The sequence below is a fragment of the Nannobrachium achirus genome, assembly GCF_963921795.1.
Source record: "Nannobrachium achirus genome assembly, chromosome: 11".
Lineage (NCBI taxonomy): Eukaryota > Metazoa > Chordata > Actinopteri > Myctophiformes > Myctophidae > Nannobrachium > Nannobrachium achirus.
In genome coordinates this window covers 23,737,937-23,764,038 of record NC_137820.1, presented here as the reverse complement: position 1 = coordinate 23,764,038, position 26,102 = coordinate 23,737,937, and the positions used below count along the sequence as shown (strand labels likewise).

General features: G+C 43.7%; 1 protein-coding gene across 1 annotated transcript in view; it reads left to right on the top strand.

The window, feature by feature from the left end:
• bmal2 (basic helix-loop-helix ARNT like 2) overlaps nt 1–26,004 on the top strand; it is a 28,925-nt gene extending 2,921 nt beyond the window's left edge. The window contains exons 2-17 of the mRNA XM_080736432.1: nt 897–1,029; nt 2,973–3,014; nt 3,101–3,142; nt 6,641–6,798; nt 7,196–7,275; nt 9,071–9,163; nt 9,319–9,436; nt 9,738–9,887; nt 10,329–10,581; nt 17,199–17,305; nt 17,924–18,074; nt 18,250–18,317; nt 18,408–18,522; nt 18,829–18,925; nt 19,012–19,117; nt 19,950–26,004. Of these exons, the coding sequence (XP_080592558.1) occupies nt 897–1,029; nt 2,973–3,014; nt 3,101–3,142; nt 6,641–6,798; nt 7,196–7,275; nt 9,071–9,163; nt 9,319–9,436; nt 9,738–9,887; nt 10,329–10,581; nt 17,199–17,305; nt 17,924–18,074; nt 18,250–18,317; nt 18,408–18,522; nt 18,829–18,925; nt 19,012–19,117; nt 19,950–20,110 (1,874 nt within the window). The 3' untranslated portion in view covers nt 20,111–26,004. The remainder of the gene's footprint in view (nt 1–896; nt 1,030–2,972; nt 3,015–3,100; nt 3,143–6,640; nt 6,799–7,195; nt 7,276–9,070; nt 9,164–9,318; nt 9,437–9,737; nt 9,888–10,328; nt 10,582–17,198; nt 17,306–17,923; nt 18,075–18,249; nt 18,318–18,407; nt 18,523–18,828; nt 18,926–19,011; nt 19,118–19,949) is intronic.
• The last annotated feature ends 98 nt before the right edge of the window (nt 26,005–26,102 follow it).

Below are 26,102 nucleotides of genomic sequence, written 5' to 3'. Positions count from 1 at the left end.
GTGACATAGTTGCAAAACAGTGAATACTAGTAAGGGTACTTTACTGTGAGCTCTGGGAATTCTGCCTGATCCTCTAGTAGTTAAGCTTTAAGTACTTTTGGAATGGAAGCACAAGCCTCCTCAAATGATAATGATAATTGCGACCGAAGGTCACAGTTTATTATGAGAAACGGCACATCATGTCTCCGTCCGTCCGGACTTCTGTCCGTGAACGCTTTTTTACGATCTATGGGTTTGATGCTCTGACATCACTGTGATGTCAGGGGGACCACACTAACCTTTTATGCCCTTATATGGAGATCCCTGATGTCACCAATATTAAGCCCAAATCTAACAGGACTTCATATGCCCATATATGGAGGAAGACAACCCATATCTGTGTGGGTGTTTCTACAGACAGGGATCTCCATATATGGTCATAACTGATTAAGCATGTTTGGGGTCTCACAGCATACAGTATCTCCATATACAGTAACAGTACATGGATCTCCATATATGGGTACCAGGGGTCTCCATATATGGGTAACTGGTCCGATATACATCACTGGCCAGATGGCCAAGACATGGCGCGACCTTGCCCTTGGTCGCTTGTCGCCCTTAGGCGTCTTACTGGTATATTTAATTCCAGTTGTGTACTTGTGGTCAGGGCCAGGGACTACATACATTCATAGACCACCAGTGGTCCACAGGCCATCACTTGAACCTCTGCCCTACTGCATGAGCATCATAGTCATTGGATATGTGCTTTCCCATAGATCAAAATGTCACTTTAGTCACTGTTCCTACAAGCCAACCAAGCCCTGCACAAGTATGATGGCTTTTATTATTAGTATTATTTATTATTTCTGCATTAATCTTCACCACTACTTGCAACCTGCTTTGTCTGCATTCTCCAGAAGATATGGTGGTGGTGGAAAACCAAAGCAACTCTGTCTCTCTGTTAGCCAACCTGATGACCTCAACCTCAGCCACTGGCATGTCCTCGGGCCTGGAGATGCCAAGGAAGCGCAAGGGTAGCATGGATAACCAGTAAGCTTGCTTGTGTTTTCTATGTAAAAGTGTTTGTTAACCTAATAGGCGGGTGCAGATATGGTTTGACCCAAAACAAATTGCAACAAAAGGTTTCTCAATGGTATATTGCAGTATCAGGTGTACTTAATAACATAACAAAAGTTTGACCACTATAAGTTTAAAACAAAATCAAGATGGCCGCCACCAGTTTCTTACCATTACTCCTTTATTATTCATCATAGACTAATACTTTTTGCGTCTAACCCCATGTTTTGGTGATCTAGGAATCCGATTAGCATATATAAATTGTGATTACAAGTACATGATTGATTTCTCTTAATTAAAGTGTCATGCTTCCAAGGAAGCCCAGCCCAGGACTTACAGGACACTTTTACATTTCATTTGACATAAACAATTCACCAACATAACAATTCACACAAACAATGACAATTATTTGTACAATTAGTACAATTATAAGTTAAAGAAATTTGTTATAAGTATATTATGTTAAAATTGAAGATTTTCAAATGTAATAGGACATTTCTCTTTTTTCCACATGCATGTCCAGTATTTGTGATTTCAGTTATAATTAACATTTAGTTTAAGCTTTCAGGAGATTTCTTTTGATACCAATACGGAATAAATCATAATATCAATATTTTGCCTACCGGGAGGTACTGTGAAATAAGTAAAAGCAGCTGCTGCCTCAGGAAATATTATACAATTTTGGGAACAAATTCCTCACAAAGAAATGTCTTTGAGCTCTAGACTCCTCATGCACACGCATTTGCGCGCGTGCTCGGCGAATCAGGTTTTGCGAATCAGTGTTTTTGTTAGTGTTTTTTATCGGGTTTCTACAGTTTATTTTTTACCTATAATGTAACAAAACAAAACCTCTCCACACACTGTGGACAGTGTGGGAATATCCAGTAAGCCAGGTGACACCCCTGTGACCCCCTATTTAATGCTGTTCATGTTGTTCCCCTACAAGATAACACTGTGCTTATATGCGAGAAAAAGAAAAGTTCTAGTATGTACTGTAGGGGAGGAACTATGACATTTCCGTTCATACTGCAAGAAATGTTATTTTTCTGAGGAAGGGGTGGGGTGTATAGTCCAAGTTACATTTTATTTGAACAAAATTTGATCCATATAGCTATCCACAACTTTTCTATAATGCAAGCAATATTATCTATCAACTGCCAATATTATCTGATTCTGCCACCACCTTCTGAATGGTTAAAAATGTTGACAAATAATGATCTTGTGGAGCTGTTTTTGAGGATATCATGAAGTCTTGATTAAGTAACAAACAAATGTCAAATAAATAAATAACTATGTTGTATTTAATACATATTAAGTTAGGTAACTTGAAACGGGTGACCCTTTCAGTGGGTTTTAATGGAGTCACAAACACAATATTGGATTTCAGAATTAAGTAATTGTATCTCTGCAATTTGGACCAATCCAATGTATTCCTAGGCCATTTAAACATAGGGTTTGACACAGAAAATACTTGTCTAGAGCAAATAATGAAGCTGTATTTTTTATGATCTTTTTGTCCATCTTGGACGCCATCTTGAAAATGACTTCTAATAGACCGGTTTCTTGTTTACAAACATTAAGACTAAATGCACAGCTGAATGTATCATGTAATCAATTCCCACCAATCCCCAAACCTGTTTTGGGGAGCGCTGCCCGAGCGCTGCATGGTTTCTATTTATTGGCTAATTTTGGTACCGACCCATCAGTGTGACGTGGACCAGAAACCCGTCTATACTACACAAAACAGTTGAAACACGTTTTGTTGCAATTTGTTTTGGGTAAGGTGCTTACCCAAATATATATTCATATATTCACCCGCCTATAATGAAAGCTGATAATCAGCAGCCTCGAATTGATGTAATTGAAAACAAAAATTGAATGATTATCCTTTTAATTGTCATGCACTTTTCCCCCAGGTCTTCCATTCTTGACACGGATATGGAAGATGACCAGGACAGGTAGGAGGCTGTTCAAGAACAGTTGAACGTTTTATTGTGTAGTCAAATAGACATTTGAAAAGTGTGTGTGTGTGCTTGTCTTTCAGGTCAGATGACGAGGACCAACATATAAAAATAAAATGCTTCAGGTATATTTTCTACTTTTAAATACCCCCTCCAGTGAATATTAATTGCCGTCTGTACTACTGCCACATTTATTTTTTATTTTTGATCAACTATATTTTTCTCCTTCATTTTGTCTCCCCAATTTAGTTTTTGCCAATTCCCTCATGTTTGTATAGTTCTTGTCACTGGCTGTTTTCCTTGGGAGGTATTTAGACAATGTCTCCTCGAATACACATTGAGTCACCAGCCACTTCTTCTCACCTGGCTGTAAGGAGTTCTACTAGGAGGGTGTAACAATAACATGTATGGAGGAGCATGCTATTCCTCCCAGTTCTGCATCCTGGGGGTACTGCAGTACATAGACCAACCTGTAGGAGTCATTAATGTAGCGACAGAGAACATCCTCCCCTGCCAGCTTCCCACCTGTATTTGTTGGAACCAAGCCCCCAGAACGGCTTGTAAACATTGAAGCAGCCGCCCTACTGGCCAAAGCTGGAATTTCAGGCGGGGTGAAACATACATGCACGAGCATAAGAGCACGGCGCTGGGGTCTACAATAGGGTTCAATGGACGTCGACGTCGTTCGTGACGTCATTCGTGACGTTTGGCTCCACTGCGCAGTGGAGCCATTCCCCAGAATGCACCTGGATTAGCTACATGCTAGCACGTAGCCGTTGCTTCAAAACGCCACTGAGCACTTGCATTGAAATGATAGTGGGGGCGGGGCTCGTCCGCTCTCTATTTTATATATACTCCAAGCTGGAGGCACCATGGAGGATTTTAACCCCAGTTAATCGGATGCCCACTGCCATATCTAAAATGTCTCCTACTAGGTACTAGTACTAGTACAATTATCCACAAGTTTCCAACATCCCATCGTGCATTGCGCTTAATGCGTGCGGCAGTTCCGGCGTTGCAGCTGAGTGTGATCTACAAGCTCACAACGGTTGCTTCTGAGACGCGACGTGAGCTTGTACGTCAGCTGTTCTCCGGATGTGTCCCACACATAATTCTACAGTAAATTCTCGCGGAAACAGGTGGATATGTTAAAGCAATTGGTTATAGGCATATTTATGTTAAAAGTGAATATTTTCAAATGTAATTGGACATTTCCCTTTTTTCTACATGCCATAATTTCCAGTATTGGTGATTTCAGTTATAATTAAAAAGATATGGCAGCTGCTGCCATATTTTGTGAACAAATTCCTTACAAAGAAATGTCTTCACCGGTGTGTTAGTTAAGGTGTTTAATATCACAAAAAGGGGGGGGGGGACCTGTGATAGCTGCTGTAAGTTGGGGTGCCTACAGTGCTTAATTTGTAAATGAATAGGTGCCGGAGCTCTAGACTCCTCATGAACGCGCATTGTGGACATTGTGGGACTATCCAGCAAGCCAGGTGACACGCCTGTCGGCCTAATGCATATGCCAAATTACAATACCTTTATGCTTTCTTGACTCCTCCGTGTTCCATCCTCAAGCGTGATCCGCAAATAATTGCTGTCAAAAGCAAATTTGCTTTTGGAGGAGCCGTGAGCGAGGCGGGTAGGATGCCAAAGCCACTTGGAGTAAGATTTGGTGAAGATTCATCAAGTGTAATCTTTATAAGCAAGTGTCATCATCGGAAAGCGTAACATATCATTTCTCTTCCACATGACAATCCAGCTGTCTGACACATCATAACTACAGTATTTTCTGGACTATAAGGCGCACCTGACTATAAGGCGCACTGTCAATGAATCGTCTATTTTCAAACTGTTTTCATATATAAGGCGCACCTGACTATAAGGCGCACATAATAGACGCTACCGTTGCGTTATGCATCCAACAGATGGAGCTGTGCTAAAGGGAATGTCAATGTCAATGAATGATCCATATATAAGGCGCACTGGACTATAAGGCGCACTGTAGTTTTTTGAGAAAATTAAAGGCTTTTAAGTGCGCCTTATAGTCCGGAAAATACGGTAGTTGCAGTCTCTCCAAAATCATTCTAAGCATGGAGAGTTTCTTAAAGCAAACCCAAGTTTGAGGATGGAAGTTTTGAGTATTGGAATTTGGCTATTGCAATGTACCACAAGGAGGTCTAAGAACCACCCCCACCAGGAAGTAATACGCCCCATTCTCTCTTACCGCTTGTGGGCACTCGTCCTGGGCTTCAATTGCCCCACTACGTACGCTTTTTGAGCGGTGGTTACACCGTCTCCTATACGTGGCCGTGTGTGTATGCGTCCGTGTGTGTGTGTGTGTGCGTGTCTGTATGTAGCCTACAGTACCTTTTGTGACCACACATGTTAAGGGAGTGGCGCTGTTGTTCAGGCCAGGCCAGACACACACACACACACACACACACACACACACACACACACACACACACACACACACACAACCGCTCAGTTCACACGGGTGTGATTTTTTTCATATATGCACCCGGCTATACAGACTTGTATATCTCTGCTGCCGGGCAGAAACCAGACTCCAAAATCCATTTTTCAGGAAATGAAAATACAGAGTTTTGACCATCATTGATAAGAACAGCTGACAATGGATTTCCACCCCCTCTGGTCTGGTGGAGTCAGCTAGTTTGGCAGACCCTGCAAGCCAATTGACGTCATGATGACGTTATGATAACATCCTCCGGTGACTCCGGTGACATTCAGAACTAGGCCAGATCACAGCCCATATGGGGATGATTTTGATGTCATTACCAGGACGTCATATGGATTTATGGATTATTGTTATTGTTTGCAATGTTAGTTGAAATGTGAGCATGTAAGGTTACATTCTGGGAGATATCTGACTAGTTATGATATTTATCTGGCCTCGATCGGACCCCCTCTGATTAATCCAGGACGTCCGTTTTCGTGGGCAAGATTTATGTTGGTTGAAATCAGGTGATATTCTAGGCCAGATCTGACTAGTCTGGTTTGACTTGATCTGGCCCTAACCTCGCCTCACCAGGCTTTCCTGAGAGAAAGCCTGGTATTCGTTTACTAAACAGGTCGTCTGATCCGGTCTAGACCGGATGATATCTTACGTCATTTTGTATTCAAAACGGACTACAATTTGGCCGGAACTACCGACCGGAATCAGTTTTATCCAAGTTGGCGCATGCGCAAAACCAGGTTAAAACTGATTCCGGTCGGTAGTTCCGGCCAAATTGTAGTCCGTTTTGAATACAAAATGACGTAGGACGTCATCCGCTCCCGACCGGATCAAAAGCCCGAAATTGGAAGCGATCCCAGACTAATCTGGCCCCAATCGAGATGTCACTGATTGGTCCAGGTCCAGACCGTGCTTGCTGGGGACAGTTTGAGGATCCAATGGAGTTAGCTGGTTTTGTCAGAAGCGCTTTTTAATACTTTTCAAACACACAGACGTGTGTGCTGGACAGCGACAATATATAGATTCTCATAAATTATATGCATGCTAGGGTTTGTATGACCACTTGACCTGCGGCTTACATGCAGAAAAAAACTTCAGGTATCCTGATAATCTCTCATTACTCATGTGATACCTTCCGCAGGGAGCCCCATAGTCAGATTGAGAAGCGTCGAAGGGACAAGATGAACAATCTGATTGACGAGCTGTCGGCCATGATCCCCACCTGTAACCCCATGTCCCGAAAGTTAGACAAACTCACTGTGCTCAGAATGGCTGTGCAGCACCTCAAATCTCTTAAAGGTAACAACCAGGGACACCACGGACCGGAGGAAGAAATGTGACCCTTTCGTTTTTAAAACTAGGATAAATGGAGTTTTTAGGATAGTTGTATCTCTATTTAGTGTTAAAATTATTTTAATTTTGAACCTCCCTTTCCACTATGCTCTCCCCACTGTTTTTATTCACCACTATAATATGTTTTAATGCAGATAAATATATATATACAACACACACAAAAGGTAAAAAACAAAAAAGAATGTTTGTCGGGTAGAATCTTTCATCTACCAGACATTTGGCTGGTGAGCTAAATGGTTAATATCTGACACTACATTCTCTTATTTACTGATTCAGAGTGAATTTCTTTATTGTATGCTGTTCCCACTATGTGTCTTGCACTGAAATTGTCCCTGTTCCCCAGGTTCCACTGGCTCTTTTACTGAAGCAAACTACAAGCCATCATTCCTTCCTGATGAGGAACTCAAACACCTCGTCCTTAAGGTAAATGCATGTAAGCGTAAACATAATGATAAATTATGTTTTCGCCCCTGTCCGTCCGTCCATGTGTCCTTGCATCCGTCTGTTTGTGAACAGCTAATCTCCGGCACCAGAGCAGAAGAATCGGTCTGTGTCACAGTAGATGTATATTGAATTATATAATTATATTCAAATTATATTAATTATACTAGTCAGGAGGTTAAGATGGAGACAGTGCCACAAGGACGATTTATTTTGCTAAACAATCATCATAAAAAAGTTGTATTCGATTATATAATTATATTAAAATTATATTAATTATACTATAGTCAAGTGGTTAAGACGGATCCGTCCGATCTCCAATGTTTCATATTCCTTCCTGATTGGCTAAGATTGGCTTACAAAGTTTGCAGGAGTGGCCCGTTTTGAACAAAATGCCCCAAATCTGTGGGGCGCAGACAGACAGATTCACGTTTTGGCCTATAACTTTTGAACCCTAGATCATACAATCAAACTTGCTCCCCCCTTGAGTTCCTTGGATTCTCACTCTCCATATAGGCCCGGCCACTTGTGCCCATTTGCAGCGATTCTGCGTTTTCTTCAAAACACACATTTTGCTACTATTCCTTCAGAGTTTGTCCAAAACTCACACAAACCGGTCCGGTACTCATTATCTCTGGGGTCATGTGATCAAGATATACAGGTTAAGACATTTCAGTATATGACACCTGGGTAGGCAGCTCGGCTTGGCGGAACCTGTGCTCCTCCTGAGCACACTTTTCTATCTACACTCACAGATCACGGTTTTCTTAAATGTACTGGAATACATTAACATTTTTAGGCTTATTACATGGGTGCTCTTTTTTGTATCATTTTAAATCATACTCAGGGTGTTGAACCTTTCTAACCACTGAGGTCTGCTTCTCCAAGGTCAAGTGCAAGACATTTTAAGCTCATTATCTGGCCACGGCCTCCACTAGAACACCCTAACCGGGTTATGCATAATACTCATTAAGCTTTACGACATAGATTACTGTGTTTGTTTAGCTTCAAAATTGTTCACTGCCCTTAGTACGTGAGTTAACCGGGCAAAGCTCCTGGACGTTATCTCATTTCTAAATTCAAGTCAAGCTCACAAGATCTGATTTCTCCTCTTATTCTTCCAGTTATTTTAGAGGAGGTTATTCCATTACGTTTCCTTCTTAGACATTCTCATGTATATTTCAAATAAATTCTCTCAGGAAAATATTGTTCTATTACTACAAATGTAGAGTAGAGAAAAGCTTTGAAAAACAAAGCGCCATCAAAATACACTCAGCAAAAAAAGAAATTGGTATTTGATTTATTGAGCTACCAGACAGCCTTTGGGTGGCACATGTGCTAGAATTTTATTTGACAAATAAAGCAAACCCAGCCAGTGGCAGCCACACAAAAAAAAGTAGTGCTGTGCAGAGCAGCCTAATTTAAAGGAAATATGTGTGTCTGTGTATGTGTGTGCCTGGTCTAATAAAACAAAGAAAAGTGAAATTGTAAAACCCTAAAGTGACAAACTAGAAGTGCAGATCTGCCTAACCAAGGCACGCGATTTGGAAGCCAGTTGTAGTCAATCGCAATGGAATCTGAAAAGTTCTCTCTGATACATCTTGATCACATGACTCCTCAGACAATGTGTACCATGCATTTTGTTTATGTTTTGAAGAAAACACAATACAAAATAACTTTTGCAGAGTATGAAGTTGCATTTTGAAAAAACAAACTTACTAAAATTACCTGTTTTCTTTCTGTGTTTTTCTTTTTCTTTTTCTTTTTGGCTCTCCAGGCAGCAGATGGCTTCCTATTTGTGGTAGGCTGTGATCGTGGAAAAATTGTCTTTGTCTCAGAGACCATCACAAAGATACTGAACTACAATCAGGTATGGCTTCTACTTTTCTTAACTGTATCTTTAGGGTCCTTGGGTTATACAAAAATACTGTATATGCTTTGACCTGGAATTGCTTCAGGTCATTTGTTAGGAAGAGCATGGAATTTGCATAGAATGTATGGAATATTTTTCTTTTCTTTCTACAGTCGGAGCTGATTGGACAGAGTCTATTTGATTACATACACCCTAAGGATATGGGCAAAGTAAAGGAGCAGCTTTCAGCTTCTGAGTTATTCCCTCGCGAACGGCTAATAGATGCTAAGAGTAAGGCATCAGATCAGATTGTAACTGTGTGTGTGTGTGTGTGTGTGTGTGTGTGTGTGTGTGTGTGTGTGTGTGTGTGTGTGTGTGTGTGTGTGTGTGTGTGTGTGTGTGTGTGTGCGCGCGCGCGCCGTGTGTGTGTGTGCGCGTGTGCGTGCGTGTGTGTGCGCGTGCGTGTGCGGATGTGTGCGTGCGTCTCATTGTGAGAATGTTTTAACACTCGTATCTTGTCCCCAGCTGGTATGTGTCTGTGATCATTAAAGAAAAAGCATGTTTGTAATTAGAACCCTTTGGTTGTGCGTAGCTGGTCTGCAGGTCCAGGCTGACCTCCCAGTCGCAGCGTCACGGCTGTGTTCCGGTGCTCGACGCTCCTTTTTCTGCCGCATGAAGTACAACAAGATCACTGTCAAAGTAGAGGAAAAGGAATTTCAAGGTTGCACTTCCAAAAAGAAAGGTAAGGAAGACAACAGGTTAAAAAGGTTAAAGTCCTACAATTTGTCACATACATTGCTGTATGCGAGAGATATGTTCTCCGCATTTGACCCATCTCTTGGAGCGGTGAGCCGCAGCCGTGAATCAGTAGTGTTGATCTAACCCCCCAATGAGTGCCAAGTAGGGGGAGACATCGGGTCCCATTTTTACAGTCTTTGGTATAACCCAGCCGGGGATCGAACCCCGACCTCCCAGTCTCAGGGTGTACACTCTAACCACAACGCCATAAGGCCAAATCCCATTGCAGCACACCATTGTATCTTGCGCTGTTGGATTGAAATTGGGAAGCTGTGATTTTAGTTGATTTGACATTAACAATTTAACAATTGTAAATTGTAAAATTGGATTAATCGTTGAACATGATGAATTAGCATTGGTGTCATTTGTGTCCATGTCTGTGCAGAGTCTCAGAAGTATTGCACAGTTCACTGTACGGGCTACATGCGCAGCTGGCCCACCAGCCAACTGGGGACAGACGGCGAGGGCGACGCGGAAAAGGACAGCTCCCATTTCAGCTGCTTGGTGGCGGTGGGCCGTGTCCACGCCCACTCCTCCCCTCAGATCAATGGGGGGATCAATGGGGAGGTCCGGGTTAAACCCACAGAGTTCATCACGCGCTGTGCCATGGATGGCAAGTTCACCTTTGTTGATCAAAGGTAGCAGTCATCTTGTGCTTCTTCCTTATTTAACATTTTCCATTGTCCTGTCAAAGTGTGTGACTTGTGTCTCTGTACACTTCTGCTAGGTCTAAAGTATGTCAGTCATGCTGCATGCATCGCTTTCATGTTGCATCGCATATGATCTGTCCCTTTGTTTGATTCGGTATTTGAAACACACATTTCTTTGATTTGTCATATTGATAATGGTACCAAAAAGAGATTATCTTGCCCACAGAAATATTATTTCGGATCCATGAAAGCATCATCTTCTGAGCAGGTCTATTCAGTGTCTCAGTCTGTGAATTAAGGTGCGGTTTGTTTGTGGTGACAACACTACCAGCAAAAATAGGATATTATGCTAAATGAATACTGTGAATAATCACATTTCAGTGGGCAAATGATTAAGGTTGAATGGACTTTATTGACAAGAATGGAAGCATACAATATAGCAGGCAGCAGAGACATATGAGCAATATATATATAGCAATACGGTAGCATCCTATAGCCTAAGCAGCAGCATCCTATAGCCTAAGCAGCAGCATGAATATGTAGCGTAACCAGACTACATGCGGATGGATTGGCGATGGATTCGGCTAACGGATCATGTGCCGCGTCCACGATAAATGATTAAGCTATAATCATCTATACGTGACTGAAGCTCTCCGCGTCACATGATCCGAGACCCCCAGCAAGGGGATAGCCTAATCCTGAGGTGGAGTTGGGGAAGGAGGTGGGGCGCTGAGTTTAGCAACTGAAGCACTGTAGGGTTAGTACCCTAGATATACTCTGAGTGGGGGGCGGAATATAATACTCCGCCCACCTGGGGGCGCGCCGCCAACCTCTTAGATCTCCCCCCTGAACTGGCTACGTCATTCTTCCTGCGCCTAATTTCAGGGGGCAAATCATTAAGGTTGAATGGACTTTATTGACAAGAATGGAAGCATACAATATAGCAGGCAGCAGAGACATATGAGCAATATATATATAGCAATACGGTAGCATCCTATAGCCTAAGCAGCAGCATCCTATAGCCTAAGCAGCAGCATGAATATGTAGCGTAACCAGACTACATGCGGATGGATTGGCGATGGATTCGGCTAACGGATCATGTGCCGCGTCCACGATAAATGATTAAGCTATAATCATCTATACGTGACTGAAGCTCTCCGCGTCACATGATCCGAGACCCCCAAAGAAGGAAGGACGGCGTCCTGCCAGGACGGCGTCCTAACCCCCCAAAACACGCAATGCTTCCGAATCCATGATCAACCCTAAACAATTACAGCAGCATAGGACATGAGCCGCAGGCAGCATAATAAAATGAGCAGCACGCATGGATAAATGCAGCATAATCTATACTACAAGCGGAACCTAAGAGTGGCTTATGGATTCTAAAAGGAAGGACCCACGCGGGTCCCCCCCCAACACGCAACGCTTAGAATCCATAGACTCCTAATCACCGGTGAGGATGATTTGTTTCCGCGGACCTAACAGCTTGGACACTGCTGTGACCAGAAGCGCGAAATAACTAAACTGACACTATAGCGTACATTTACTATGCCCCCATACTCAGAATACAGCACCTTTAATTACCTGAATTATGCAGCAACCTATACATTTTATTAAACTCTCCCCCTTCCCAACACACCTTGCTTTTGCAGAAGAGAACACCATTATACGAAGGGCTCCGTCCCTCCGCGTGACGTTCTTTCTTTTAGCGGTTACTGCTGAGCTGAAGCAATTAAAATATCTACTGCTAACTCCAGAACTCTAGAGCGCTATTGAATACTAGAATGAGCAGGCAAGGAATACTCGTTAGTACCAAAGTATTAGATATTAGCAGCTTGCCTAAAGCCAACCAATGATAAGAAAGGTAGCTCTAGTGTACTTTTGGCAATGCTGTAGTGGGCATGAGCAACTAGATATAACACTAATTAAAGACCTGTGAAGTGCAGCAGAGGCAGCACGTAAAAACCCACAAATATAAGGTATACGCTGCACATAACAGTAACTATACTGTTATAACCTTAAAGACACCCTGCCTTGTATATAAATACATGTGAGGGGCAGCAATAAACACACAGCCGAAACGGAACCTCATAATGCGGCCTTCTGAACCTGAGCGTCCTCCACGGGACGCGTGACTGATTGCGTGCCTCGGCCCCATCAGTCCATTAACCACGGGCTGCTTCACATCGTTCCCACGCCGCTTGACTGCTCCTCCGCCGCTGCATACGGAGGAACCCAGCCTGCTGCATCCGATGCAGCGGACGCCTGCTGCTGACGACCAGCTGAGGCCCGAGGGCGCCCGGAGCGCCGCCGCTGCTCCATGCCAGGAACGCCGTCGCCGAAGCTGCTCCGCGCCGGGGGCGCCGCTGCTGAAGGTGCTCCTCGCCAGAGAGCCGCCGCCGAAGCTGCTCCGCGCCAGGAGTGCTGCCGCCGAGTTGCTCCGCGCCAGGAGTGCTGCCGCCGAGCTGCTCCGCGCCAGGGGCGCCACTGCCGAAACTACTCCGCGCCGCAGGGAATGTGGCGTGTAGAGGGATGGCGCGACGCCTTCACTCTGGCCCTGCTCCCTCAGTCTCGCGGCGAACCAGCGTGCGTCATGGAACAGAGGGTCGTTGGGGCAGACATCGGGCGGGCAGCCAGGTGTTTCGGCATGGAGACACAGAATGGAAAAGTGCGTTAGTTCTGCTGCAGAGTCTGCTGACGCACATATAAGAAACTCTACAACCCAGCTCTTGACTTTTGAAGTCAAGCAATGCCAAAACATGGCCCAACCGATATGCGTAAAGTCCCCAGCTTAGAGTGACTGCGCCCTGACGGAACCGAACAAGCAAATGCGCTGCTATTTACCTGCTAGAGTCTGGCTCCGCTGTGCTTCCGGGGCAGCCGTCGCTGGCGAGAGAACTGGCTCCCGCCGCTGGCGCTAGAACTGGCGTTCCTTTGCTCCTTCGCGGCATGACGGCGGTGTCGGTGTGCCGCTCTCCCGGAAGCTGAGCCTGAGCCCTACACGCCTCCGTCGTGGGCTCGCGGGTCGCCGGGAAGTCAGAAAGGCTGGAGGGCCGGCTGGCCCAAGGCAGCAGCGGAAGCAGCTGCGCCGTCGCAACAATAGCCTCCGCGGTGCCGACGGACTCCCAGCCGCACACAGCAGTCGACTAAGCTAGGAACATAACCTTCATGACATGATTAGTGGGACCCGCAGCCAAAGCTGCCATGATAACCTGCTGTCATAGCCGTGGGCCTGCAGCCGCTCCGGCCTGAAACTGAAATAAACAGGATGAATAGCAACCAGTATGTATTAGCTTAGCATGAGCTGAAGGAAAACAGAACTGTAGCCAGTGCAGCGGCCACGGAAACACTGCTAGGACATACGGTGTGCTGTGTGACCCGGTACTATAGCCTTAGTTTGAAACAAATATTTGAGTTAAATCCCTTTAACTTCTGAAGCACTGGTAGCAGCTTAACAAGCAGTTGAAACACCCCGCAGCTGCCGTGCGACGCTGCAATGACGACCTGCTGTAGCTGTCGCTATGCGTCGGCTTTAGCCCGAAGCTGAAAGATAAACCTCATGTTTAGGAAACCTGAAAAATAAACATAATGTTAGGGTTAGGAACCTGAAAAATACAACGTAGACCTGGTGTTAGCCGCGCCCTTATAGCCGCCGCAGCGAGACGCTGTTAAGAAAAGTGATTTAGCTGAGCCTGTGCCACTTTAGCCTGGAGCTGCCATACTGGAGCAGTAATGACAACATGTTAGCAGAAACACTCAACACCCTGGTAACAGCTTGACATGCAGTAGAAACAATAACTTGCTGAAATAATAGACAGAATGTTAGCAACCAACAAGTATTAGCTTTAGCATGAGCTGAAAGAAAACATGATACAGCATTTTTACAAGCATCAGCCTTAGCTGTAATTATTAGCAGTTATGCTAGCACGCCGCCGCAGGTTGAGTGGAGCTACCAAGCATTTAGAGAAGACTACGATTCCCTGCATGCATTAGCGAGTCAACTGGTGACGTCAAGACAGACAGCACGCCTAGCGTTAGCGGACGCAAAACATTGTTTGCACGTAAACTGTGGCACCCATGAGCTTGCGGGTTTTCCTCCTTCCAGGAGCCCGCGCAAACATACAAGCGACAGGAACCATTTAGAAGCTGCTAAGGTATAGCAACCGGAGCCCTAGAATAGAGAGTTGCGTCACTCCCGTTCACTTCATGGGCCAGGTCTTCTACGCACACATCTATTGGCGTATAGTGACAAACGGCGAACCGGAAGTTTACAAAATGCATTGAAGTCTATGAGGTGTAAAGTGACAATGAACCACGTGACCAGCGCTGTTTCTGACCCCGCGGTGACACCACTCTCTGATTATACTGCTCTGATAGCAACTAGCACCTCATAAGCAGCAGCTGTTTATAGAGCAACGTTTTCAGACGGGGCCATACTTGCGCCTAGAACATGGCTAGCAAGCTGTTTTACCAACTAGCAGCTATCCTTACATTAGTTAAAGCTAGCCGGCTAACAAGCAAAGCTAGCCCCTGGCTGACTGCAAGGAAGGAACGCTGCTCAACAGTAGCATATACGGCTGACAAAATACACCAATACGCCACTGATCCCGACAAATACACCACTGTTCCCGATAAGCACAAGCAACTGAGTTAACCTAGCGAACGGTCGCAAGCAAGCCAAGCACAAAGAAGTTATTTTAGCGTTAGCCAGGAGCCGCAACTGCTCCCGTCTCGATCTGTAGTATGCAAACTCAGCTGGAAAGAGCACCATTACCTTGATGAAGCAGTAGTTAGAAGTAGACCTCGGCCGTGTTTACCACAACAGCTAACCCAACCTTTATGCCATAATCCTTGCCTTGAACCCAGCCTGGACAGCCGCTAATCTTTAGCAACGTTAGCGAAACCCATAAGCACCTTAAATTAGCATTAGCAACAAACGACTGCCACATTAGACTGTAGCACGGAATTCGGCTGGGCTTGACATGCTAGCGAACTACATATCCCATCCCCAGCGTTTAGTATGCGCTGACGACGTCATGCCGTAAACCACCGCTTGACATGAACTCGGCTAGCTCGGATGCTAGGTGAATGCTGCCGATACCTACAACAGCCTACAAACTGAATCCTCCTGGCGTGTTTCATACTTGCTACGGGGCCACGTTATCGCGAGGGGCCGCCGCTCTATGCATTGACATGGCTAGCACGTTGTTTTACCAGCTAACAGCATCTTTACCGGAGTAGCCGGCTAGCAATAGCCACCGGCTAGCTCCTGGCTGACTATACATTGAACCTGTTGCTCCATGCTAGCCGATACGGCCCGCGCAGTCGCAAAACCACTGTGGCTATCATCGACAAACCCAACGACTGAGATTACCTTAACTCATGGTAGCCCAGTAAAGGCCCACCGGGGCACAATAAGTTAGCATTTAGCCCGTAGCCACAGCCCACTTTCTATGATCCTCCTTAGTATACATTTAGCCATGTTAGCAAGCCCGTAGCACCTTTAGATTAGCTTTAGCAACATGACTGAAGTACAGAATTCAGCTGGGGCACCAGCAACTTTAGCAAGACAATATGGACCTTGAAACTTTAGAATCAGCGATTACCCGAATAACAATCTCAAAACTACCCATGCGACTTGGCCAAGAACACAACTTCTAGCATTCAGTGATTACCAGAATAACAACCTCAACCTTCCCATACAACCTGGCCAGAACACAGCTTCTTAACTAGGTTAGTTTGGCAGCTAAGAACATGAAATAAGCAATAGTAGATAGCAGAAACAGCCAGAAATACTCAGCCAAGTTAGGCACCCTCTCGGAGCGGTGCATGGGCAGCAGTACGCTTCCAGCAGCAACAGGTGTGGCACCTGTGTGTGTCCTGCAGCGCTGAGTTTAGCAACTGAAGCACTGTAGGGTTAGTACCCTAGATATACTCTGAGTGGGGGGCGGAATATAATACTCCGCCCACCTGGGGGCGCGCCGCCAACCTCTTAGATCTCCCCCCTGAACTGGCTACGTCATTCTTCCTGCGCCTAATTATAGGACAGATCGCGGGTTCGTAATGAGTTACATAATGAAGTCATGGATTATTGAATCCACCTACCTTCAAAGATATAAAAATACATATATGTGAACCCTCTGTGGATCAAGTGCAAAGTTCAACTAAATAACTTGGTTCTGATCAAAGAGTCGGATTACTGGTGTGAATTCAGTCCAACAGAAATCAAATTACCAATGATAGATTTTCTCATGTGAATGTAAACATTTTATTTTTGCTTTCATAACTCATGCATACATGTACAGACATTCTGCGTGATGAGTACTTTCTACTTTTTGTACTTTAAGTACATTTTGATACCAATACTTGTGTACCTTTACTCAAGTAAATTTCGAATTTGAGACTTTTACTTGTAATAGAGTATTTCTACATTGTGGTATTAATACTTTTACTAAAGTAAGAGATGTGAGACTTTTTCCACCACTGCACCACACTATTGTTTCCCACACTCTTTAGCTTGAGACCCTAACGAGAAATATTACAGTAGGTGTTATTTTGATGTCACTGTGGTCTTGTGCGTAAGTCCTCCTTCTTCTTACCACCAGAGCGACAACCGTTCTAGGATATCTTCCCCAGGAACTACTTGGGACATCGTGCTATGAGTACTTCCATCAAGATGATTTACCACACTTAGCTGAGAGTCATAGAAAAGGTAAGTTCCAGTGTTCATAGATCTCATCAGTATTTCATTTAGACATACAGATCAATTGAGATAGATATTTTACAACAATGGTCTTGCAAAATGTCTATGGTGAATCAAGTTCATCATGGTGATTATAAAAATACACTCAAAGTGTGATTGGATATAAACTTTGTTCTATATTGAGATGAATTGCAGTAATAATAATACATTTTATTTATAGCACACTTTACATTTGAAGCAAATCTCGTTGCTACATTCAAAAGGGCAAAGAATAAAGCAAAATAGAACAAGATTAAAAAAGGACTAAAATTGTAAAATAAAATAAAAAGTAAATTACGATAAGATCAGTGCACACCTACGGTATTATACACAGCTCAGAAAGGGTTTAAAATCACATATTGATCACCTAATTGACACAGCTAAAAAAAAGGTTAAAAAGCACGTAGGCATCCAGTAAGTCCTTTTAAAAGCATCGACCGACTGTGGTGCTCTCAGTTGGTCAGGGAGGGCATTCCACAGCCGAGGGGCAGCTGAACAGAAGGCCCGGTCCCCCATGGTACGGAGATTAGTCTTTTTACATTGGTTTGTTGGATAAATCTTCTAACTTAGGACTCTTTGCTTTCACAGTGCTACGGAGTAAAGAAAAGATTGAGACAAACTGCTATAAGTTCAAAACAAAATATGGCTCCTTTGTCACTCTGCAAAGTCAGTGGTTTAGTTTTGTAAATCCCTGGACCAAAGAAGTAGAATACATTGTGTCAACTAATACAGTCATATCGTGAGTACAAGCATTTTTCTGTCTTTTCTTCACCTCACCTCTACAGAGCCTCTGCACATGAATGCATCAATGATATCATTATATACACAAGAATAATATACTGTACCTGGTGTGTGATACAGTAAATGCGTATTATTCATCTCACCACATATCATTTCTTCCATTCTTTGCAAAGGCATGACCACATTCGAACAAGCCAGTCAGGAATCAAGCTTGAGAAGCCAAGCAAGACCTCTTGCGAGGGTTAGTTCAACTGTTCAAGTGGAAAAGTAATATTTCTTGAGTGTTGTTGTCTTAGAAAGACTAAATTGGAATTGTTTTATTTTGTGGTAGAGGATGGCAAAAAGCTTCTACCAATTATTCCAGGAGTCTCTGCCACCACCGGTACCATGATTTATGCTGGAAGCATTGGGACCCAGATTGCCAACGAGCTTTTGGACTACAACAGGTGAGAGAGAGAGGCTGAAATGGTGTCAATTCCATTTTACTGTTTGCTTTTACTTTGTAACATCCTTGTACTGCAAGCTCTATTCCTGAACACCTTTGTTGACTGACAAATGTACATGACACTTATTCTGACACTAGACACTTATTCTGACACTAGACACTTTGGAAGACACTCTGGATAAGAGGCATTTGTAAAATGCATACGTAGATAGACTGTCTGTTGAGGATACCAAACGCCCCCCCTCTGTTTATTTAGGGTTTATTATTTATGTTATTACTCATTCAGTCTGTTGCCTGTCTGCTTTAGGATGAACTCGTCTCCTTCGAGTGGCAATGCCAGCCCATTCAGTCTACTGCAGGATAAGTCCCCAGCAGCGCCAGCTCACAGTCAAGCAACCAATAATGTAAGTCTTATGAATCATTTTTGTGTGTACATGTCCACGGGCATACCTGTCTGTCATTAATTAGTTATTTTTGTTGGCCTCTATAGGTGCCAAATGGGGAGTTGACGGACGTGGAAATGCTAGAAACATCACATTCAGAAGATGAGTCCCAGACCCAGAGTGCATCATTCCCTGGAGGAGAAACACTCATTGGTACCCTCCCTCCCTCCATCCATCCAGTTGAAAAAGCTTAATTTTCAACAGTGTCTTGGTAGGACAGCATAGCCTCAGGGCTCTAAGGATCTCTCCTCAGAGTCCAATGCACTTTGTGTGCATGTACAGTATTAATTTGTAAATCATGACACAAGGCACTGGAATCACAACACCATAACTTTTACATTGTTTGAATCCCAGGCTTTTCATCTGAAAAAGAAAAGAGAGATATAATCTCTGTTATTTTAGTCCCTCCCTTCATGTGTTTGAGAAACAGCTGTTAAGTGTCTAGTACCAGTTTAGATATTTTATTAGCCCAAGTTCACTTCTGTGAGACACATTCATCTTATCTGGCAGTACAACTGTAGTTAAAATGGAACATTAAATCTGGATATACCGGTACCATGAGAAATGTTGCAGCTTGTCTCCGTGTCAGTCAGTCAGTACACATTTTTATAGTCTATGGGTTGGTTCCCTTGTCACTGTGACATCACAGGTGATATCACAGGTGACATCACCTATGTAAAAGTCCATAAATGGGTATTCCCCAGAATCCCTTTTATGTCCATATATGAAGATCCCTGATGTCATAGATATATATCACTTGCCAGACGGCCAAGACATGGCCCATGCCTATGTGGCAATGCCTAAGTGGTATGCGCCCGGACCAGTAGGCCAGTGGGTGCCCGAGCATATAGATTTTTCACTGTTTGTCGCATGATGTAACACATTTTGTAAGTTACGTAAGTGTAATGTATTATTATTAACCATTTTGTGGTTGGCTCTACAGTACATTCCTCCCTTTTTGACTCCTCCCCTCCCTTCCTTTCAGGGGAGAACTCTATGGATTTTGACGGCCTGGGGGTGGGCTCTGGTCTCGGCAGCCTCACCAACGACGAAGCCGCCATGGCGGTGATCATGAGCCTCCTGGAGACGGACGCCAACCTGGGTGAGGACTTGGACTTTGAAGACATGCGCGGCTGGTCTCTATAGAACCCTGCCTCAAGGTGTTCCTTATAAACATCCGACCTCACTGATGACCTGTTGGACTGCTTACTCAAAGACGCAGCAATCAGTTTGTTGTTTTTTCTAAAAGACATTCTTTATTTTTTATTTATTAGTTATGTTTTGTAATAAGCTATGTGGTGCTCTGAAAGACGTGACGATACGGGACGCCTCTGCTCTCCCACCTCCAGCGAGGAGGAGAAGGAAGATGGTCCCATTTCTAGGCTGTGCCTCTAAACCCCTTACAGCTTGTCTACCTGCCATGGAACTCTGTCCTTCACCAGGTCCAACACATTCACTGTCATGTTCTCGTATCTGAGGGGGCCTCTCAGTGGGCTGCACCTCAGATTGCACAGCTGTTGGTTTGCTCAGTCATCCCACAGCAATTGCTTAACCCCTCAGCCAAGCATTAGAACCCCTAAACACTACTAGAGTAAATGAATGGCTTGGGATTCCTGTTTATATTTCCCTTATCTACACTTGAACAAAGGGTCGGAGTAACAATGAAAAAGAAAAACTAAAAACACTGATTCCTTTCTTATTTTTTTAGGGTTGTTATTTAACTACCGGTAGGTAGGTTGGATTATAATGAGTGAAAGGCACCAATGTAGTATATTGTCAGCCTGATGATCTTAATATGAGCTCTCAGGATCAAGATTGCATGCAGCCAGTAATACACACACACACCTCCATGACCTCAGACTTTTGAGAGGTGCCTATTAGCCTTGCCACTCTACAGTATGTTCTGACAGTATCTTTATCTAAAACAGTCCAGCAGTCACACTCTTTGGTACACTATCCTTGATGGATGATTTGATATTGTTCCAAACACCACTATACACCCTTGTCTGTTTTGAAAGGGTAGGTCACTCTTCTAGAGTTTTTTTGTCTTTCTTTTTTCTTCTTCTCACAAACCTCCATAGAACCTCAGCAGCAGTCAACCTTCAGTATTTGCTGACCTGCATCCTTTTTTCGTCCTCACCAGCTGTAAATGTTAAAATTGCAAATAGGCAGCAGCTGTTTCTTGAACAACTAGAACCAGCTCACACAGTATGATGATATACTGTTTGTTACCTGGATATAGTTTTACGATTTTGTTGATGTATTTGTATAGTTTTTAAATTGTTTCAACCACAGAGCAGCCAATATGGAAGTTGACCATGATGGGTGACCATGATGGGGCCCCCAACAGATTTTGCAAAGACATTTCATTTTGTTGGGAAGTGATGGGATCATGGGAATATCTGTGATGTTACATCTTATCAATAGAGGTTTTAGTCGAATTCTGTACAGTAGAGGTGGTTACTCAGGGAACAGTGTAACAATCATGTGTAAAAGTACTGTATCCTCCGGTTTATGGTTTCCCCTATTCTCAGCCTTATAATTCTTGTAGATAAACCATAACTTTGTTTTTCATTTTTTTCGTGACACTGTTTAATCTACCATTAGGCATATATAACCTTCCAAAAGACATGTCTACTCTCTGTGATTTCTAGCAACATTTTAAATTGTTGTAATAATGTGCATACATAGTATTCAAGGGGCTAAAGCTATGCAGCACTGACATTCCAAGAAATTCATGTTTCAGTTCTGAACCTCTTTGCTCTAAAATCCTCGTTGTTCATTTAATCATTTATCTATTTATGTCATCCGTTTATGTCTTCAACACAGGGTATTTTACTTTGTGTGTAACTGTTATTCCCATACCATGCAATAACAGAGGAAATGTGCTCCAGAAACTGGGAGTGGACCTATTGCAAACTCCCAGGTGAGCAATATTATTTTCCTGAGTGGTCCTTTCATCCAGATAAACAGTATATTAGTTTCCTCGTGGCTAGAAAGAGGTGTTGTTGTCACAAATATCATCAGCCTGCATAAAGTGGGGAAATAGCACATGGACTGTTGAAACATCGGGTTATCTTGGTTATCCTTCCACTATCAAAGCCCCAGCTACATTGCACATTTATGACCCCATTACAATTCCTCCTTACTTCCACGATGGCTGCTAAGCACACAAAGGTGCAACAAATCCAATGGAAACTGTGATACCAAACAGTGTGCTGAGAAAGTGATGATAATAATCCAGTATAAAGACTTTCAACTGCTACAGCATCAAAGGACTCCATCAGACCTGTATGGCATTATACTTGACAAAACATAAGTGTAATAAAACAATGTGGGAAACCCCATAATGCATGCTCTCAAGACTTTCATTTAGCTACTGTCTTGCTAGCAAGACAAGCACTAGAATAATAAAACATTATTTACTAGAAGTTACAGTCCTTCAGGTACAGGGTGGGTTTCTCTGTATTGGCTTGGTGGGTAATAAGATATGGTATGATGTTATTTTGGGTAAATGGCTATTTGTCATGTTAGTGATGATGTGCTCTGAAACAGGCCATGCCAGGGGAGATGGGGAGGGACACCAGTGTTGTCCTTCTTCATGCTGTTGTCACAAGGCATCATTTATACTGCACTGTATGCATTGCTATGTTAACGTTATGGGATTGTCTATTACAAAACACCTTTACAACTATGTAGATCAGACCATACATTACAGTGCCTCTACTTTGTCTATGGGGAACGGCTTTCCCCATAGACAAGGTAGAGGCACTGTTTCCCGGAAAGCCCCGTTTGTTTACTCTTTCCCTCCCCCTGGAGGATCTGTGTGTGAAGACACAGTGAGAGACGCTTGCTTGCTGGCCTGCCACGCACGCACGCCGCACGCAAGCACACGCGCACGCAAGCACACACGCGCGCACACACACACACACACACACACACACACACACACACACACACACACACACACACACACCAGAAGCAGCCCCGCCATCACATTGAGTTGGCGGGAATATAGGCTATATAGTTGCCTACTATTATGCCTCATTAATTAAAGACGGACTGCAACGGAAGTTCTCCACTTGCCCCACTTCCTTATGGTGACGAATTTCCTAGTGAAATGGTCCAGGAAGGAGGGACATAGCACTGGGAGGAATGTGATTTGACAATCAAAACGTAGGCGGGCCATAACTCATTGGAGATATTAATTAATTTAAAGACAGGAGGGATGGCTCCCATAGACTGAACCGAAGGTAGGCCAGCGCAACACACTGGCTCGGCAGCGTGGGGGGATAGACAACTTTTCGTGCAACGTGCAGCATTTGTCTGCTGTGTGTGTGCACGCGCCGATAGAAGACGCAGTGCAGTCTTCAGAGTTAAATGGTCAAAGAAGTGAAGTAAGTCGAGTGCGCGCACAGACACACACACACCAGCGCAAGTTCACACGCACACTCACACCAGCGCAATTTCATAGCAAGCAATAAAGGAGATAAGGCAACAAAATTTAATAAGTAACTAACAGAGAAAAGATTCTAAAGTTGGAAGCTAGATCCGTCTTATCCTGGGGATTCGTGGAAAGCGATTAACAGAAAATGTTGGGGGGTGGGGGGGTGCAAGCAACACATAGGCACACGCACACACAGGCAAGGGGCAAAGAGAGAAGCACAATGCAACAGAAACGTGGACATTTGCATCTTGGAGAGAATAGTGTCCTTTTCTTTGTCATAACTGTCTGTGTCGCGGTATACAGTATGTTGTTCCAAAGCTCAAGTGTGCGCCGGCTATTGTGTGTGTGTGTGTGTGTGTGTGTGTGAGTTGGGCAGTAGTCCCCGACTCCCCGCCCTTTGCCATATCCTATATACTCTATGTGCCATATCCTGGGGCGGATGGCTAAGGTCCCATAGTCTGGGAGCCTATAACATGGGTGTATAACATGTCAGCCTGGCGACGGCTCCTAGCCAATGAATGGCAAATCAGTGGGCGTGGTGTATAACATACAACAGTCTACCTATGACTGGCAGTGGGTGTGAATGGGCGTGAAAGCGGGGTGGTGTTAGCAGGATTGTAATAGTAGACAGATATATAGATAGTAGATTTTCGACGAGTAGTTATTTTATGAAAACGGCTGCTTGGCTCAAAAAGAAATTTGATCTGTTAATAACAAAACAGTGAACAATCTCAGGAGAACTAGCTTGAGGAACCATTCACTGGAGTTCAATGGACATATAGCGCCATCTTGTAATGTTTTCAGCTAGCTCTTTTAATGGAGTAATGTCACATTCCCTTTCTATTAATATAGGTCAATATAGGACCCTGGCAGGTATTTCTTCCAGGGGAGTTATGGCAAGCTATCATGCTTAATATGCTGGGGTGGTGTTGACGTAAAGCCCCAGTTGTCAATGCAATGTCAATGTATTTATGTATAGGGAGGATGTAGCACCTCCACCCTAATCTTCAACGCTCAACATTCCCCGCTGACAGCCGCCCACCACAGCCCATAGGAGTCCCTTGTGCAGCAACTCTTTCCTCCCACCTTCCCTCCTGTGAACACAGTCTGGACTCTGGGGGATAGTTTAGTTTTGTTGAGATTATTTCCCTCCACTTCTTGTTGAGGTTCTTGGACAGGACCATTAAAGAAAGACAAGATTGTCTGGTTTCTTGAGTCCAAAATAAATGCCAATCACAATTGGAGATTTGTTCATTTCAACCCATCCTTCACACTTCAATTAGTCCTAAAAAGCTGGCCAGAAATGTACATTCTACAACATTTATTTTGAAGTCAATCTCTTGAATTCATAAACGGTGAGATGTGGATCAGCCTCGATGCCAGGCACCAACCACACTACCTCATTGGGCACTGGCCTACTCGGGTGAGGTGGAGATGCACTGTTGCTCCATCCACACCACACTTGGCACAAACACTCCTCAGGGGACTGCCACGACAATAGTAACAATAGAGGGTATGCGAATGCATAAAGTGAAAGGCAAATCGAGTGGCAAAGTGAGTTTAACGTCATTTAATGCAATCAGATAGGACTTTTCTTTTTAGATGTATGGGCTGTCAAGGCCAGAAAGTAGTTTATTTTGCCACTCAGTAGGAGTTCCCGCAAAACTTCCGGGTCTGATGATGATGTCACGTGCATAACCTCTATAGTAAATCTCAATGGGAAACATGAATGGCATATCCAGCCCTCACACCTAGTCGCCCATATATGGAGATCTTTGCATCGGTCAGTCCTTGTCCCTTTTATGCCCATATGAGATCCCTGATGTCATCAGTATATGCCCATATATGGGCATGCTGATATGCCCATATATATCTTTATCTGTCAGTCCTCGTCCTTTTGTTTGCGCCTGATGCCATGATGATACATTGAGGTCAGACAACCCATTCCATATATTGGGTACTCCTTATATGGTAATAGCTGTCATGGTGACATGAGTGTGATGTCAGCGGTCCCACCCGCCCGTCGACAATAAATTTACCCCCGGAATCAATGGGGGTAAATTTACTCGAATCAAAATTTTGTCTTAGGAATGTGACAAAAACCAAAAAATATTATTGAACTCTACTCTCCATGGCCTGAGTAATCAATAGAAAAAAAGTCATTTTGGGGGTGAACTACTCCTTTAATGGCAATAAGCCCTGTTTTTGTTTTTGTTGTGAGTTTGTTGTTATCCTCCAGTGTACTCCCTAGACTGTGCAGTGCAGCAATTATGACTTATTGTAAGTCCTCATGGATGCTTTGAAGGATAGAATTTTGATTGGACTCAAATCCATTTCCCATTTAAAATAGAAAACATGATTTTTTAGGAAGATGTTTTATGTGTGCGTGTGTGTGCGTTTATTCTTTTCAGCAAATGTCGACAGAAATCATGACTCCACCTGCTTTATGAAGGTTAGGGTTAACCCTTTATATTTGTTGATGACAAGTATCCCGTTATTGTGTTGATTTGTTATGCTATGTTGATGAATTGAATACCTTGGACCACAATGGAAGCAAGTCCCAGGGACTTGTTTGTGTTATCCTTTCAGCCTTATTTCTGACTAATAAAGTATTCAATCAATCAAATTTGTTTCACCTCAGTCATATAGCCTACCCTTCCTGTTTATTCCCCACAAGCAGATTAGGTTTCA